The sequence below is a fragment of the Microchirus variegatus genome, assembly GCF_963457635.1.
Source record: "Microchirus variegatus genome assembly, chromosome: 5".
Lineage (NCBI taxonomy): Eukaryota > Metazoa > Chordata > Actinopteri > Pleuronectiformes > Soleidae > Microchirus > Microchirus variegatus.
In genome coordinates, this window is record NC_139806.1 from 2,132,307 (window position 1) to 2,151,118 (window position 18,812).

At 41.7% G+C, this 18,812-nt stretch overlaps 1 protein-coding gene across 1 annotated transcript in view; it reads right to left on the reverse strand.

The window, feature by feature from the left end:
• The window catches only part of LOC310927585 (cadherin-12-like), a gene marked incomplete at both ends in the record, with an annotated part of 50,088 nt that overhangs the window by 20,883 nt on the left and 10,393 nt on the right, over positions 1-18,812 (reverse strand). The window contains 5 exons of the mRNA XM_083889906.1: positions 1,327-1,514; positions 1,623-1,790; positions 2,572-2,691; positions 4,974-5,143; positions 8,981-9,105. Coding sequence (XP_083746032.1) covers positions 1,327-1,514; positions 1,623-1,790; positions 2,572-2,691; positions 4,974-5,143; positions 8,981-9,105 — 771 coding nt within the window. The remainder of the gene's footprint in view (positions 1-1,326; positions 1,515-1,622; positions 1,791-2,571; positions 2,692-4,973; positions 5,144-8,980; positions 9,106-18,812) is intronic.

An 18,812-nucleotide genomic window follows, 5' to 3' on the forward strand; every position in this document is an offset into this window, starting at 1 on the left:
AAAAGCCTCTGCAGTCGTCTGATGTGATATGACTTGGCTGCTCTGTGTGTGTGTGATGTGAGGTGCTATAAAATTCCAGATGGAGCATTTAACAGGTTGTGTCATATGTTGAAGTCACATACACACACACACACACGCCCGCACACCTTTACCTTCCTTTCTTACGCACACTCGCTTCTCGCTGATTCTCCATCAGGCTTGGCTGACGCTGCAAACGTGAAGACTGTTTTGTGTGCATCAGAGTGTGCCGTCCTGCCTGTGTGTGTGTGTGTGTGTGTGTGTGTGTGTGTGTGTGTGTGTGTGTGTGTGTGTGTGTGTGTGTGTGTGTGTGTGTGTGTGTGTGTGTGTGTAAAAGGCATTATCTAGCCTAATAAGTTGGTTCAATGGAAGGTTAAGAGGCAGATTGATTGGGTTCACAGCCAGATCAGCACATTCCTCCCTCTCTCTTAGATCACTGACAGCACATCACAGGGGGAAATGCTGATGACTGCAAATTTTGCCTTCACTTGTGAAATTATATTTTTACATATATAATGAGTTGATAGCCTCAGAAACAGAATCTGACATGTTTTAGGCTAAAAATTGAAATATATTTCCAATGAATTGCCATATTTTGTCGTTAAAGCTAAGGATTAGATCCACACGACCACTACTTTTTCGTATTGATGTACTCCAGTGTTAATATTGAGTGATTGGTCCTCTAATTAAAAGGTTAGGGTTTCCATCTCCTACTTTTTTCCATTCCACATATTGAAGTGTCCTTGAGCAAGGCACAGGGTGTAATGGGTATCACTGATAGACACAGAAGTGCCTCATGAGTATTGTGTACTGTGATATGAAAGGCGTTGAGTGCATGATAAGACTAGAACAGTAGATTGTTCCCCACTGTAGCTTGTTCCCCACTGTTTTGATGCCGGCCTCCCCTTGTTACAGTTGTGGCTCTGCTGTTTCCACTAACACGGACATTTCACTCTGCTGCTCTATAATAACGCCGTACATAGGGAAACTGCTGTATTTGTATCATCAATAAACAAAACAACGGGAATGGAAAAGGTCAGCCATTCTATTATGTCACCAATCAAAAATAAAAAAAGTGAGCGGTGAGATCCATATCGACTGGATTGAGTTCAACTCAACCTGAGTTAGATGTTTGATCAAGAATCAACAATTAATTTTTAGCATTATTTGTTATTTCACTGATTAAAAAACTCATAATACAATTATAGTGAGGAAAAAAAAAATCATAGTCCAGATAGCAATACTGATGCCATAGGACAAACAATCAAATACTTCCATGTGTATATTGGTGCTAATAAGTGTATGCACCTGTTTTAAGACGATGGTGCCCTCTTGACTGTGTGGATCTGAGATGATGTCAAACATGTTGCCCTCGTCCCCTGGAACGATGGCGTAGTCCACCTCCGCGTTGCTGCCGGCGTCCAAATCGTGGGCCCGAATGCGACCGACTGGTGAAGCAAGCGGTGCAGACTCTGGCACCCGCAGGTGAAATACACCTGAGAGACAGACAGACGTGTTATTCGTACGGTACAATCGGTAGCAAACAAAGCCAACCTTTTTTAAAAGACAATAATCAAACCTCACGAAAGTCGAGACTTTCTTACTCTTTGCAAAGCGCGGTGGGTTGTCGTTGACGTCGCTGAGCGTGATGTTGATGGAGGTGGTGGACGCCAGCCCCCCCAGCTGACCCCCCATGTCTTTGGCCTGCAGAATAACCTGGTACTCTTCTTTCACCTCTCGGTCCATGTTGGCCAGCGCGGTTCTGATCACGCCTGGAGGAGGGGAGAAGTCACCTTGTTATTGTTATTTCCATCACTCTTGTATACAGGTCACACTTTACTACTATTTAATACTACTTGGGATTACGCTTCAGACAGTTAAAGTTAAAGGAGGACTGTCTTAGATTAGACTGTAATGGTTACACTCTGATCCGATGTTGCCTATTCAGAAACAAATTTTGTCTGATCCATGTCATGAAGAGAAGCGTCTTCTTCTACTTCCAGAGAATTAGATAACACACTGTGTGTGTCAAAATAGTCCATTCCAACACTCCAAACCCACAAGTTCCAATCTGAACCAATCCTTTCAGAATGAAGACATTTTGCACATGTAAATATAGCTATTGTTTGACGGCTCCCGTCCTTCCTTTGACCAGACAGCATCATCAGTGCTGCAAGTTCACATTAAGAAAGAGAATAGTTAAGTGCGCTGTTCCTCAGGTGGGAAATGAAACGTGACATTTGAAGTTCACAACGATTACAGCTCAGCTGTATGATGTACGCTGAAGAACTGACAATCTCCTCCGCCTATGTTTTTCAGCACCTGTTTGAAGAACCGTGGAGCAGGACTGAGGAGAAAGTCGCTCTGGAGGGACTGCTCGCTGTGTCATGACCGGTTCAATTTCATGCTTGCAAAAGGGAGCGAATGCAGCTGAGAGTGTGAGCTGGAGGTTCACAGAAAAGTCACAGAATCTCTAATAACAACTGTTGAGGAGCTGCTGATTTCCTTTATCATGGAAGCTGCGATGGAAAACTTCGGACATAATCTCCTCACCTGTCTTGGGGTCCACAGAGAAGTAGGGCTGTCCGTGAATGATGCTGTACACGATGCGCGCACTGTTGCCGTATGTGGGGTCATCTGCGTCTGTGGCTGTCACCTGTGTCACATACGTTCCTGAACAAAACCACACACACACATTATTTGGGCCTTTGGAGACTTACAAGTATAGACTTATCTTTTCAGATTGGGTTGGGCCTTAAGGTTATGGAGATGAACGGATGAAACCTTGTCTGTTGGTAGAGTGTCTGATTCTTAATGGCCACACCAACTTCCGTTCAAATCCACTGATTTTTGACAGATATGTTATTTTTTTATATTTTTGCCCATAATAAGAGATGGGGATTTCTTGAAAATGTGATACTTGTTGTGATATAATCAGTGGGTGAATTCAAAATTCACTGAGAACATAGTTGGGTGATAACCTGGATTACCTCAGATTGATCCCTTAAATAGTGTAGAAAGGAAGTTCCTAACAGAGGGCCAAACGTATAAGATTAGGGTTAGGGTTATGGAGCTAGGGTTAGGGTTATGGTTATAGAGAAAATGTGTGATATAATCAGTGGGTCGATTGAAAATACACTGAGAACATAGTTGGGTGATTAACTCCCCATCCTGAAAAACATCCAGACTTAGGGTTAGGGTTGTGGACATGGTAGGATGGGGCAGAGTGAAACTTGGTCTGTTGGAAGACGGTTTGACCCAACATACAACCCCCCAAAAAGTGCTTTACCCATTATAAGAGATATGGATTTCTTGAAAAATTCATTATTTTTTGTGTGACATCATCATTGGTGGGTAGATTTTTAACAACACTGAAAAAACAAACTGTGGGGCAAAGGCTAAATACTTACAGAGATACTCTGTACACGACAGTGTATATAATAACAATAAAGGTAAAGTGCATGGTGTTGTTCAACTAATCCTAAAACATGATCCGAACAAAACCACTGCATTCTTATCAGCGGACTTCTCACAGAAGGGATCATGTTTTTGTTATGTGGAGGCTTGTGTTGTTTGCTACCATAGCTAATCCACTCCACTGTTTGTTGCTGTATTTGAGTGTAATAGAGACACAGCGAGGTCAAGCTTCTCTCGGAGCACTTTAGTCCTTAGCTGAAGCATTAACAGCTTAAGGCCTAAAGACCTTGACTGTTAAATTACGTCCCAGTAATGTGTTTAGCAGACAGATGGGCAACTACTGTTAAGTCGGGCTTTGTTTGTGTATGTGTGTGTGTGTCAGTGCTCGTCACAAGCATGTTGCAAGGTGAACAAAAATACCTTAGTTAACCAATGAACATGCAAAGTACGTCGGCAAAAACTGTAAAGTTTCAAAAATGAAAAAGGCCAGTTTTCCAAATTGCTATTGGTTGATCAGAATTTCTATTTCATAAATGATTTTGCATTGGATTCATCTCGTCTCATTACCAGTGCTAATGATGCTGCAGCCCCTGCATCCACCACCGGTCACTAAACTTGTGCCACCTACCTCCAAACATTTTTCTTTCACCTCCTGAGTTTGCCATACTTGCAGCCGCCATTCCATGTGACTTACCCAATCATGAAATGTTAACTGCCTATATGCTTTAGTAGAGCCCGGGCGGAATGGGATCAGATCTGGTTCAAAACATCCTTCATGAGTGATCCTAGTGATCTACTTAGCTGATGTCCTCTGACCTAATGCAGTTTTATAGTGAAGTATTTTTTACACAGTTTGATTTGAATTTGGACCGATTGCACGTGCTTCCTATAACACAAAAACACTTTCCAGTCAAGTTGGTAGTTTATATTAGACTGCATGAACAGCTCAGTGCTCGTAGGCTACAAGGAAACAGAAATATGGGCAACTACAATAAAGTTTGAGATCGAGTATGCATGTGAGGAACCATCCAAAGCATTGGGTGATGGATGTTTCCATCTTGAAATAAGGTGTGGTCAGACTTCTGGCAGTCAAGGGTGTAGAATTCAGTGTTATTTCATGCCACGTTAGTAACATATTCAGATGAATGCACAGAAATATACACTCTGCAAATGAGCAGGTCATTTATGTTTAACAAGCCGGGTTTCCTCTATCCCCTGCCTGTCAAATTGGCCGCTTTAATAGCAATCAGCTTGATCCAGTGTCGTCCATATCAGTTTGGATCGTGGTTGAATACCCACAGGACAATTATAAAGCAAAGTTGCAGTTTACACTGCAGCATTTACACATTCTAATTGTCAAAAGACACCATCCAATTTGTCCTGGAGTAGGAACTATTCTTTCTCCGGGACCTCATTGTTCCCCTTTTTTGGGGAGGGGGGGAACTTATTAACTATGTAGTCAAATATGTAGAATATATTTTTTTCTTTGTCTGAGATTTCACAGCTCTATTTTTTGTCGTTTGCCTCGGTGTCCGTACCTGTTGGAGACATCTCCGGCACGCTGCCGATGTACGGTCCGTTGGGGAATCGCGGCTCGTTGTCGTTAATGTCCTGCACCTTGATGATGAACTCGGACTCTGGCTCCAGAGGGAGGCCCGTGTGGATGTCAACAGCCTGAGCTCTCAGTGTGTAGTAGGACCTCTCCTCCCTGAACATGAAACATGAAGGGTAACACACCTGCAGTTATTCCCAATTAAGCGATAAAAGCGCGCGCGCGCGCGGGGGGGGGGGGGGGGTAGAGGAGTAGTCGCGCTGTAGCTTTTACATGGTTCTACGTGATGTATGGGTTTTCAGTGAATCCAGGTTGAAGGTGTCAAGGTCAGCTCGACACTGAGAGCTGTGATAGAATCGTATTGTCATGGCAACAACTCATCATCTTAGCCCACTTCTCTTGTACCTTTGATTCCCTGGTTTGTGCAGCTTCGACGAGATCCTCCAGTATGTAATCTTGAATTCCTATTTATATACTGTAACATCTTGGGTGAGAGGTGAAGCCTTGAGCAAATCCAGTTCTTTATGATATAGGCATCTGCAGTAAACCCTCCTAATAGGCAATATTACTATTTATTCTCTAGATGAGAATAATCTAGATGAAAGAACTAATTTTAGAGAATGTTAAAAAAACAACAGGAATTGAGTCAAAGTATTTTACAGAAGCGCAGGGTTACACGGGGCAAATAAGACAGAATAACAGCATCGGAATAAAAAGTAGAAGGTGTGAACGTGTAGGTGCCCTTAGAGGCTGTCGGCTCACAGTGTCTAAAAACATGTGGAAAAAAGCTAGAAGTGTTTTTCTCCAAGGCGCTTGAGGGGTTGCATATGTAGAGCCGAGAGGTAGTGAATCTGCTGCCGTCTCATTGAATTAATTAACACATTAAAATAAGTATAAAATTAAAACAAAGAATGAATTATCAGCGCCATATTTTCTTAAAAAAAGCTTTGCTGCTCAATGCCTCTGTGCGTATGCCATCCTTCACCATGATATCTATACTTGGACCAACGTCTTTGCTCCAAGTATTACAAGGCACATGCTGCTTTCAAAAACAGTAGAGATTTGTTTTTGTTTTTATTTCAGTGACTTTGAGACGGGTGCAACAAATGCAAGAAATGCGATTCAGCGTTCAGTGTCACTTCTTCTTTGTGGAAAAACCGCATTTGTGTGCACATAAGACACTACATGAGTGTCCGTGTTTTAGGGCGCTTTCACACCAACAGTAGTTGGTGTGCACCAAACGATCCATTCGAACCAAAAACTCTAGTTTGTTTCATTTTTGTTGGTGTGAAAGTATCAATCGCACTCGGGTCCGCACTAAATCAAGCGGACCAAGACCGCCAAAAAGAGGTGGTCTCGGTCCGCTTGACTCCCCACCAAATGTCAGACTCTGGTGCGGTCCCTCTGGTGAGAACGCGAACTCAGGTCCAAACCATATTCTGCAGTAAATGCCATGGACATAGCCAACCTTGTAGGTCTTTGGAGCAATCTTCGTCTCATAGTTAGCACGACCACATTCATGAAAATAGCGTGTCTCCTCTGCCTGAAATGACGCGCTATACGTCTTCGCCGACTCCAGCGCATCAGCAGATTGTTCTCCAGACGCAGCCGCGACTCGTTCTCAATATTTGGATATTTTGCCAAAAATGGCCAATACAGAGAATGTAATAAACGAAGATCAGATCAAATAGCAATGTGCAAACGTGTTGCTCCATAGTGAGTCAAAATTGGCGCTTTTCTACCGGAAGATATATACACATTGATGAAACGTCAATCGGGCCAATTTTGGTTCGTTTGCTGGTGTGAGAGCGGACCACACTGGAGTCATATGTTACATAATAACAATTGTATTGCCTGGTGCGGATCAAATAATCGAACTAGTGGTGTGAAAGTGCCCTTAGCCTCACTAACTGCCAAATAAGCTTGTTTCAGTTCAATAAGTTTCAGATGCTTCAAAAATGGATTGTTATGTAGCAGAGCAATTGTTGGGGAGTTGGTGATCTGACCCCTTTGTTGTTGATGCTTAGAGCTCCCTGGCAAACAGTGGAATTAAAATATCTAAAGAAATGAGAGGCAAAAGAGGCATAAAAAGTCTAAACTATGAGATAAAAAACTCATAACTATGAGATAAAATGTTGAAATCATGAGATAAAAAGTTGAAATTATGAGATAAAAAGTCGAAATTATGAGATAAAAAGTCTAAATTATGAGTTAAAAAGTTGAAATTATGAGATTAAAAAAACCTTGTAATTATGAGTTAAAAAGTTGAATTTATAAGATAAAAAGTTTTAATTATGAGATAAAAAAGTCTAAATTATGAGATAAAAAGTCTAAATTATCAGATTAAAAAGTTGAAATGATGATATCAAAAGTCATAATTATGAGATAAAAAGGTCTAAATTATGAGATAAAAAAGTCTAAATTATGAGATAAAAAGTCTATATTATCAGATTAAAAAGTTGAAATGATGATATCAAAAAAGTCATAATTATGAGATAAAAAAGTCTAAATGATGAGATAAAGTCATAATTATGAGATAAAAAAGTTGCCATCATGAGATAGAAAGTCGATCATAATTAGTAGCAAAAAACGTGGAAGAAAATAGTTTTAGTAATCATCCTAAAAAAAGACACCAAACATGAACAATCCATTAAAAGATCTTTCCGACGTGCATTGGTCTGTTTGTGTGATCTGTGAGACTCCCCACAGGTCAGATCACATTGTCGCTGAGCATTCATCCATCCATTCATTATCCATACAGCTTTATCCTTTTACGGTCACACGGGAGCCACAGCCGATCATCGCTGACATTAGTTAACGGACAGAATTTGCATGGGTGACTCCCTGGGGTTTTTTCCAACTTTTAGTTGTACAGACTATATATAATTATGACCTATACAAATATATCTGACTGATCAAATACAAAATAAAATCCTCTTTGTATTGGTTTCCAAAACAAACCCATTACTTCGAAGTTAACGTTGTATTTCCCTAGACTTAACCAAACCTTACAAACTCAGGACGTATAAAACAATTGTGTGACTTTGTCTCTTTTGATGAACATGCCCCCCCCCCCCCCCCCCATCTGTTTCTCAGAGGTAACAGACTGCCACATAACCTGCTTTCACCTTTTCCCCATTAGTCAATGTTTTGGCGTATTAGCTCGTCAATCTGCAGAATTAAGCAGCATCTGTCAGCGGGGAGTCACGTCACATCACATCATACACCCTTAACATGGATAAGTAACTTACTTTAGCTTCGCCATGCTGTGTTTTTGAAAACTTTTTCCATGTCTGGACTCTTTTTTTTACTGCCTAACAAACATTATTGTGGGATATATTATGTTTACATGTTTAATATTTGGGACCCAATCTCTGGAAACGACTGTTTTATTATACATATACTGCAAGTTCAATGTACCATTTTTAACAATGGGGTTTATTCTTGCGATCCTTTCTGTTCTCTGTTTTCACTGCACTTTATGTTCGTCTGGTGCCTTAAATTGGATAGATTTCCAGTTAGAGCTGAAATCCCCTCTTCTTATCAGATCGGAACATTCACAGAATTGTATAATATATAAACAGCGAACTATCAAGGCCTTCCTGTTGATCTTGTTTATAGTTATTGTTGTTGATAGTTATTGTTGATCAGCACAGCGTTGCGACGACTCTAAGCACTTGGAAAGTGAATTTTACAGGTCATTATCACTCAAAGTTCCCCAAACTTGGTGGGAAGATGTCATAGACCAAGACGAACAATAAAGTTGACTGTAACCATGGCCTCAACTCAACAGGAAGCCGGGCATGAATTTTGTAAATGAGCAAACTTTTTGCTAGATTTGTTGTACCGCACCAATTTGTACGAGTTTATCGGTGATGTTCATTGAGCAGAATTATTCCGTGTGAAGTCATAATTTAGATCCAGCTGTGTTGGAATATACATGAGAAGCAGACAGTCTTATCATTATTGTTGTTAACATTCATGAGCGCTGACCTGTCGAGCCCCACCAGAGCGTGGATGTCTCCCGTGATTTGATCGATGTTGAAGATGGACCCGGCTCCCTCTCCTGAAAGCGTGTACTTCACTGCGTTCTCGCCGTGGTCCATGTCTGTGTGGAGCTGCAGAGGGAACAAAAAGCAAACATATGGCTCCGCCTGTAGTGGCAATCAGTCATAATAAAACGTATTGTATCGCCAAGGTCAGTGGCGCAGGTAATGCCGTGTAAAACAGAGCACGCGCTGCTTACAAAAAAGGTAAAATATGCACATTTAATGTGCATGTTATACATTGTATACATTATTAAACACAGATTTGCACTGGAAATACAAACAGAAATCATTGTTGAATGAAGAGAAAGGGTGTACTCTTTCAGTAGTAGTAGTCATTACATATTATCTGTATTTTATTAACTCCACAGTCCTCTTCTTGATTAGCTTCTTAGCATTTTTTCTGCAATAAAGAAAGTGCATCATCATGGAGTTTGCATGTTCTCCCCCGTGTGTGCGCAGGTTTTCTCCGGGTTTTCTCCAGGTTTTTCTCCCACAGTCCATAAACATGCAGTATTACGGGATTAGGTAAAATTGGACACTCTAAATTTACTGTGAGAGCTAGAGTGAATGGTTGATTGGTTGTTTTGTCCCTATATGTGTGGCCCTGCGATGGACTGGCGAACTGTCCGTGGTGTGACCCCGGCCTATCGCCCTATGCCGGATGCGATTGGCACCGCTCCCCTCCTGTGGAGGATAAAGCGGTAGATAATGGATGGATGGATGGATGTAGGATCAAAGATATATGGACTAACGCACAGTTCTATCATTGCAGATTAAACACAGACACCTCCATATCAGTGGCTAATGAAAATGCCATTATGCAGCCCTTATGACGGCCAATGCATCAAACCTGACCCACTTTGGGAAACCTGTTGTGATTGGACTGACCTGTCTCAGGATGGAGGGGGAATTGGTCTGAGGGGGAAGACCTGTTTGTGAGAACCAATAAATATGAGCTCACTGATTGGTGCCCACTTGCTACTAAGGACGGCTAATGATACTGTTACATGTGTGCAACCATTGAGAAACCAATTGCATTAATAACAACATGGGTCTTTAATAAACATACTAACAAAATGGCAAAAACAACGCCTTGAAACACAGGGAGCAGAAACATGGAGAACAGGACCAGTCCGTCCTCTCGGTCAAGCAAATGTTTGGGATAATTAGGGTTTTTTGGATTCTGTCAGATGTTATGATCTCCATTTTCTAATATCCAACAGTGAGTGGCAGCTGAATGTAGTACCTGATTCATTCTATGACAAAAACACACGGAACACAAAAGGCTGCTTTTATAGTGTTACCAAATATCACCCAGTCTCAGTATGGAAAAACAAATCAAATAAAGTTCCTACTTCCTGTTTTACAATGTGTCCAATCTCCAAGATGAAATAACCCAGATGAAATACTATTATTAAGGTTATTTTCTTCAACCTCCTTCAGCGTAAAAATAAGACGTACATCATACAACTGTTAAACTGACTGATATGCAAAAGTTTTTTTTTTCTGAAAGCCTGCTGGGCTTTGAAATAAGATAAGTAAGAACACACATCGCTGATAGATGATTTAATAAATGCAGGGCACCCACATTTACGACTGCAACTTCCCTAGTTAGCTGTGAAATGAAACTGCATAATAAAGACACGGTTCTGTCTCGCACAGCCTCGCTCTTTAATACGAGCCCATTACATTACATTCTAGAAATGATAATAAATCAGCGCAGTGCTCGTCCCCGCGATGTCTACCCAGGAGCCAAATCCTCAAGAATAATCAGCAGGACAGCGCTCCAATTACATGATTTATTAATGCAACATTGCAGCGAGACACCATTTCCCAGCATGCAAAACCAGACTGTGTTAATAAATGTGAACCCTGTCCTGCTGGTAGTTATTTAACACCGCTATCACAGACCTCAAACAACACATTTTGTGTTAATTATAGTTGGTAAATCTTCACATCCACAAAAAGAAGAAACTTTACCAGAAGCAATAATTTTATTCTCAACAGCAAATTCATCATATTTCTCCAGAAGCGATCCGAACATTGTTGCGCAAGTTAACAGCTAAACACCCAGTGGGGCTCCGAATACCAACGTGAGAGGATCAGAAAACTGATGAATTTTATTTATCATCCAGTTGGAGCTGAAATGTCGACGCGTTCGCTCGCCCACAAGACCCCACAGTGGGACGGACACACAACGCCGCAACGAGTCAACGCACAACATCAGCTCTCAGAGCTGCTGTGAAATCAAAGCAATGTGTTCTCCGAACATTAGCCGAGTGCAATATTGATGCTTAAATACATATTTGAAATGGGAACGCACACAGATGTCTGGAGCATGGAGCGGCCGAGGGCGGAGAGCAGCCATGTGCAACATGTTTTATACATGTATAAAAAGTATGGTAACACTTTAGATGAGGGAATACATATTCCCCATTAACTAGGTGCTTACTAACATGCATAAAAGTAGCATAAGCAAAAGTATAAATAAAACCATGCATTTTCCAGGTTCATAAAGACCAGGTGACGGACCACAATGATATAAATCATTATTTTTATATAATATAATTGCAAGATATACCCCCCGCGACCCTCATAGAAGACGAATGGATGGATGGATATTGCAAGATTCCACAGATGCTAAAAACACTCTCAGGGTGTAACTCTTTGGCGCATACAGTGCCTGGTAAAATGATATCGCTATCACTAGAGCCAGGTTTTCAATATTTTGATGAAGCCATCTGCACACACGAACCCCCCTGCTGTGCTGCCAGACTGGCCTCGTCCAAATGAACGAGGAGGCTGTTACTAGTGTTGCTGTAAACATCATATTCAAACATCCAGAGTTGAGATTTTATGCAAAAGTAGCAACACAAGGATCCTGTGGACCATCATGCGAGAAGAAAGCCACCGCCAATGTGGACGCCAATTAAAAACACTTGAAAAACCTTGATTAAAGCGGACCTAGACCGGAAGTTCCAATTAACGCTGTTTTTTAGTGTGTATCTGCATCATTACCTTGTTTAAGAAGCCCTGAAGGTTCTAAACAAACATTTCAGCCACTGCTGAGAACGCTGTGTTTTATTGTAATCTCGGGCTCAGCGAGATCTCTGAAAAAACCCGGTCCGGTTACGTAAGCATGGGTTCTCCGGAGCAGCAGATCGTCCTGCTCCGGGCACTAGTCCGGGCACATCCGGTTGCGTACATTGAACCGCAGAAGAAGAATAACGTCCGTTGTGGAGGTGTTTCACGAGCGACAGTGTCTTCTGACTCTGGGTCTGACTCCGGGTCAAAGTCATAAAAGGGACTGCGGCGGGGAGTTCTCATCAATCAATCAATCAATCTTTATTTGTATAGCCCACAGTTTACAAAACATAGTTTGTCTCACGGGACTTCACAGGGTTGGTAACATCCTCTGTCCTTAGACCTTCGGCCAGGGTAAGGAAAAACTACCAGGGAAAAAACCCTTGTAACAGGGAAAAGGGTAGGAACCTTAGGGAGAACCACAGGTGAGGGATCCACTCCCTGGACGGACAGACATGCAGTAGATGTTACCCAAAAACATACAATACACAATGACAAATACTAAGCTTTTTTTAAACACTGTTAAAACAATGTTTTGATAATGAGTAGCAGTGCATCCACCGTTCCAGAGGGGGGAGCTGTGCTTCTGAGAGCGGGTGTGCTGAATATACTGGCCAATCACAAGACTCTGTCTTCTGGGTGAGAGAGTTGAGTCGCAAATCTCGCGGCTGGGAAAACACTGTCAGAATAGAGGCTCGTTTATAGCAACTAGGAGGTTTTTGACCATAAAACAAGTTAATGTATGTAAGTAGACCTCCATAACTAACATATATGTGCAACAGGACCACTCTAGACCCACTTTAAATGAGTTTTTGACCAATAGGAAAAGGCTATACGTTTGACAAATTGCGGTGCCTCATCCAGAACCCTGGGTCCTTGCATCAGTCATACCGTGGCAGTGTGATTTTGGATAATTTCAAACACTGTCAGAATTGTGACACATCCTGTATTTGAACGAGCACAGGAAAATCCGAGCTCCTCTGCCCTCTTCTGTCACCAGCATAGTCTTGTAGTTTCGTCTGACAGTAAAATACCTGTGCCGACAATTATAGTTAGCAGCTAAAGACCCGTATTTGTCATGAGTTGGTGGCTTCACGTTAGACCCAAATGTCCATGTTGTCGCACACCTGCAAATAAACACTTCCAATATCCTAATCCTCGCTGGATTGCTGGAACATGGCATTAATAAACCACAACTTCAGCGCTACATGTTAGCACAGATGGCAGCTCTAATTAGGGAGCCCATCAAGGCAGAATCACCCTTTCACAAACTTACATCACTTCACTCGACTCACTTTAATCTTCGGTCGCTCTGTAATTAACAGTCAGACATTAATTTTGCAGGTGACACCAGTCACTATCAGGCTCCCGGGGATTTATTTAGTCTCCATGTTCAGACGTACTTAACCGCTTTGTACTTGATTTTTGGCATAATGCAGTACCGTATGTTATTAGCGGCTCATCCATTCGTTCATTAACAACTACTTGAAGGGTCCCAGCTGAAGTTTCTCACCCAAATACTGCAAACTTCACTTTAAGGGTCTGGCATTGGGTACGTCTGGCATTTTGAAGACCTCACTATATTATGGTCCATATGCTCCAGAGAGGTCATCTTGCTAAGCACTTGTGCCTATACAGTGACAGATGGAGGTGCCAGCGCAAAGGTCAGGCAGACATACTGTATGTAATGAGGGCAATGAGGTGATATATCTTCCCGCCCCACCCCACCCAAAAGGCCATAAGAGATGCACGTAGGAAGTTCTGTAGTGACTGCAGCAAAACAGCCAGCTCTGCTCTGTTGTCAGGGTGAGAATTCAATATTGAGGTATACTCTCTATACCTTGTTAATGTGGTAAACGACTATTCTAGCTGCAAACGTCTGGTTTTTAATGGAATATGTACAAAGGTGTATAGAGGCCCATTTTCAGTGTCCTAATGGTACATTGTGTTTGCTAATGGCGTTAGAAGGCTATTGGATGATTAGAAAACCCTTGTGCAATGATGTTAGCGCAGCTGAAAACAGGTTTGCTTATTGCTTATTTCTAATTTGTCAATGTCTTGACTATATTTTCTATTCATTTTGCAACTCTTTTGATGAATAAAAGTGTGATGAAAAAGTTTTGAGTCTCTTCTCTTGGATTGAATAGTGGCATGCACTTTTGTTGGGTCCGATTTGTGGTTTTGTCCATCTTACTTGTGTGAGACAAAATTGTGTTTCTGTAATTTGTTCTAACCAATGGGGGAACAAACCTAGCAGCCTTTTATGAGTTCATTCCAGTTTGTGCATACATTAAAATGGCCACATATGGCCACATACTTTCAGAATCTGTATATAACTCAAAATGCCCGTCAGGGAGACTTGGGGTGAATTCCAATTCCTTGCTTAACCCTCAATCTCAAAAATGCGCTCCCGCTAGTGCAAGTGCTGTCCTGATTCTCAGAAAAATTAAGTAGAGGGGCAAGTTTAAGGGCTGTATCGCCCTCAATATTGAGATTTTCCGAGACCACCCTTGGGAGCAAGGGCTACCCAGAATGCATTGCTTGTTTTCACATAACAAAGATGGCAGCGAAAGCAGCAAAAAGAGTATGCTACAAATTATGTATTTTCTTTGTTAATAGAGATATAAAAATGATGAAAACCATTGTATTATCTTAGTTTAGGCCCATATTATAGATTACTGACGTCATTGGTGCGTATCATTTATTTTTTATTTTACGATCTTTTGTCAATAGCCGGCCGGTGCGGACAGGCGATGGTTTGCTATGGTTTACTTTTCAATAAGCCATGGTGTGTGGTAACTGTCAGCTGAATATGTCCGTGGTTGTGGTATTTGTATGAGTATCATCTTATAACTAACTGACAACATAATAACTTGACTGACAAACGGATCGTAATAAATAATCCTGACGTAAATGTCTTCTTCTTATCCTTCTTTTTTGGAGTTGACAGACTGGACGCAGCTTTCCCGTTATTCTGCCCCCTACAGTCTGAAGACATATCTGCATTTAAGGGGTGTCCCATTTCTAAGTGACAAAATAACCCTCAACACTTTGAGGGCCAGTTAAGATGAAGGGTTGAGCTTGAGGGTTAAGATAGGAATTGGAATTGGCCCTTGTTCCTGGTTTTTCCATGGCTGTGCACATAATGGTAGTGTTTGGAAAACCTTTATGGAGTTAATTTGATGAACCAAATGACGAAAGGCAAATAGGGAAACTATGACATGTTTGTGAGCAGTTTTGGTGGAGTTCTCTGGTCCACAGTCCAAGTTCAACTGACAATTAACGACCAGACGCTCTATGGCTATTTTAGATGTCAACAAACAAAGTAGATGTGAAAGCACAAACATTGTGGGACTGGGATGAATCGATATCCCCCGGTTGTCTGCCATGTTCTGGCAATCTTAAAAACAAGAAATTGTTTACTTTGCCTGCCGTCAGTGGATTAGACACACAAATTAAGATCCAAACCTACTAAATCTTGATCGGTTGTTCCTGAAGCATAGATGTTAAGTTTAAGCCACAGAATATAGGGAAGGATCAAGGTTATTAGAAGTGGACACACAAGACGAGGGTCTTAAATGTCCTCGCTGTCCACCGTCCAGAAGACAGCGTTCGAATGTCCATTTGAACTTAAGGATTGAAACGATTAGGAGCGAGCGACTTAAAACACAATGTGTCCAGGAATAAATAATTCATGAGCTAATTATGAAAAAAACGTTGAACGCAAATGTCTAATTTGATAAATGAATGAGATTATGACATTTTTCATTTAAAGGTCAACTGCACTTTGATAGCAACACTTCCATATGTGACACTGTTGTGGCTCAGAAACACAAAAGGAAGACTGTGGCCATAATTCATGTAACTTTGCAATCAGGAGGAGGTTATTCTTCTTTTTAAAGAAAGGTCACCACTCCCACTTTTAAGAAAAAGCTTTGACGTATGCAGCAACACACACACACATTGAAACACTTGTGCTAGTTCTACAATATTACATTTTCAGTATGTAGTCGTAAGACTTTTGGAGCTTCAGATTTGGTGCTGGAATTTGGATGCATCTTAATTTAAAGCTTTCCAACGTGGTCAAAAACTCTGATAAAGAACATTACCTTCTTCTTCTTCTCCAAACAATCTACCAAACCTTCAAGTTAATCTAGAACCACAATTACGCCCAAATTTAAGAGAATCCCAATTTGACGCAGTTGGTCCCCAGGACCCTGCATATTTTAGAAGTTGCTTGCACAGAAACATGCCAATTCAAAAAAAGGGGTCATTATCAGGCTTCTGCAGAGCTCGCTGATGAGTTTGAATCAGGTGCCTTGGAGCTGAGAAACATCTAAAACACGCAGGTGCAATGCAGATTCCCAGCACCAGGATTGAGAATCACCCTGATTTACCCTTGCTTTTTGTCCACAACAAAAAAAGTCACACCGTATTAAGGTCCACACAACATGTAGAGCACACACAGACACACACACCCACACGCACAGTTCTGCTGATGTTGCACTATGGGAAATACAACCTTATTTGTCACAAGTGACCAGTGGAGTGAAAAATGCAGGGAGGTTCCACCTCAACCTATACTGTATACCCACAAAGTGTCGTCAGCCACATGCCAATGTGTGCGAGCACTGCACACGACTACTCCTGCTCTAAAGCGTGAATTTGTCTCAGGAGAAGAACTCTCTTCAGACCAGGGGTAAAGAATTATTTACTCTGGAGGCGTTTTTTTTTTTTGCCTATGATTCCGACTTCCTCCTCTCCTCCATCCTGCAAGACTCCACGTGCCTGCAATCCAAATGTAGCTCATTGCTTTAAAAAATGAATGATATTCTGAAACATTTCACTATCGGTTCGGTTTTCGAAAAAAGATAATATACACTCACAAAGCACTTTGCTTGTGCTGCGTATGAAGCCCCACGCAGATGATGAGCTTCAGTTAATATTACATCAAGCAGCAGATGGATGAAGAACAAAAAAAAAAATGTAATATCAGTGACTTTGACTACAAGGTGATTTTTTGTGTCAGACAGTCTGGTTTCAGGGGACTCGTTCACTACAGATGCTCTAGATTTCCTTTCTCAGAATGAAGCCAAACCCCCACAAAAAAATGATTCCATTGAGCAGCAGCAGTTTTGTGTTGTGCTGTGAACGGTCAGAGGGAAAAATGGTCCAAACCTACAACCTCAGAGGCCGCATCGTTGATCCACTCCTGCCAAGGAAAGATGACGTGAGGCTGTAGTGTACACAATAATCGCCTCAACTGAAACAGCTACTGTGCAGAATCATCTTTAGTAATCAATGACAACACAGCCGTTTTGACAGTGTTTCCCAGTATTAGTATGGCTGATACGGTGTCTTCTCTGTATGTGACGAATGTGCCAAACCACTGTAAACTAAAGGCACTGGGTTTTCCCAATTCTTCACAGCACTGACGTCAAGACAGTTTCTCCCAGTTTGCTTGACGCGGAAGACACGAGACAGGCTGACCCAAGTACTGCAGAGGTTTTGTTGCACGCTTATTTCAGACCATTTACACCATGTTAGCTAATTCCATCCATCCATTATTTACCGCTTTATCCTCCACCAGAGGGTCGCGGGGGGTGCTTTGCCTATCTCAGCTGACCATTGGTCCATTGGATCATGGACATTGGAGCTGACACACTCTCACTCTCACACCAATTCACCAAATCCCCATATCGCATGTTTTTGGACTGTGGGAGGAAGCCGGAGAAAACTCACACACACGGGGAGAACATGCAAACTTCCAAAAAGTTCCAAATGGGGCTCGAACCCAGGAACCCGGGTCTTCTTGCTGCAAAGGCAAGAGTGCTAACCACTACCCCAACCATGGGCCTGTTAGCTAATTAAATTGTTTAATTCTGTGAGCCATTTTCTTTTCTAAATTCAAGTTCTTCAAGTCAAACTCAATGGCAAAATCCCCCAATCTTATTTAAATGTTGCTGATGCATTCCAGATTTCCATCCTATCACAAAAAGTAGTTGGAATTCTGCAACGACTGCAGCCGTCCGGCCGATCAGAGACCGAGTCAGTGAGCAGGAAGCGTTGCTATTCCAGGCTCCTAATGGTGACGCTGATCATGTTGTGTGAATTTACAATCGCTAGACTCAAGATCTTACTCCGACGAACCTTTGGGCTTGTGCCTAATACGTCAGTGTTTACAGGGCAGTTTGTGTGCAACACCTCAAACACTGTACACGTGGGGAACGAGCAGACATTATAATATGCAGCATATATAAATATATATAACACATCAGTGTCTTGAAGTGCTTGTGATGAATTTGCCGTTTGGACGATGCAGCTGTGGCGTCGGGGAATAAGCCACGAACAAACAGAAAGAGACGGCGTCTTAAAACTGTAATTTGCCTCCAAATCCCATGCAGTATTTTTCATTCTGTTTTCATTACTCAATTTGTAAACATCTATAGTCTCCATTCCCGCCCCCACCCGTCACAGGGAGTCGTTGGCCTTGCTTGCAGCTCTCACACAAGCAGTATACATTATTATTATTATTTATTTTATGTGAGATCTCTATAGCTGCATTGAGGATGGCAGGTGTGCAATGACCCTGCACTGTTGCACCAGATATTTAATTGAGTTTAAAATTCTGAGTCATGTCTCAGAAGCACCTTGGTTAATATTAGGAGGAGGAAAATGGTTTTGAACAGCTT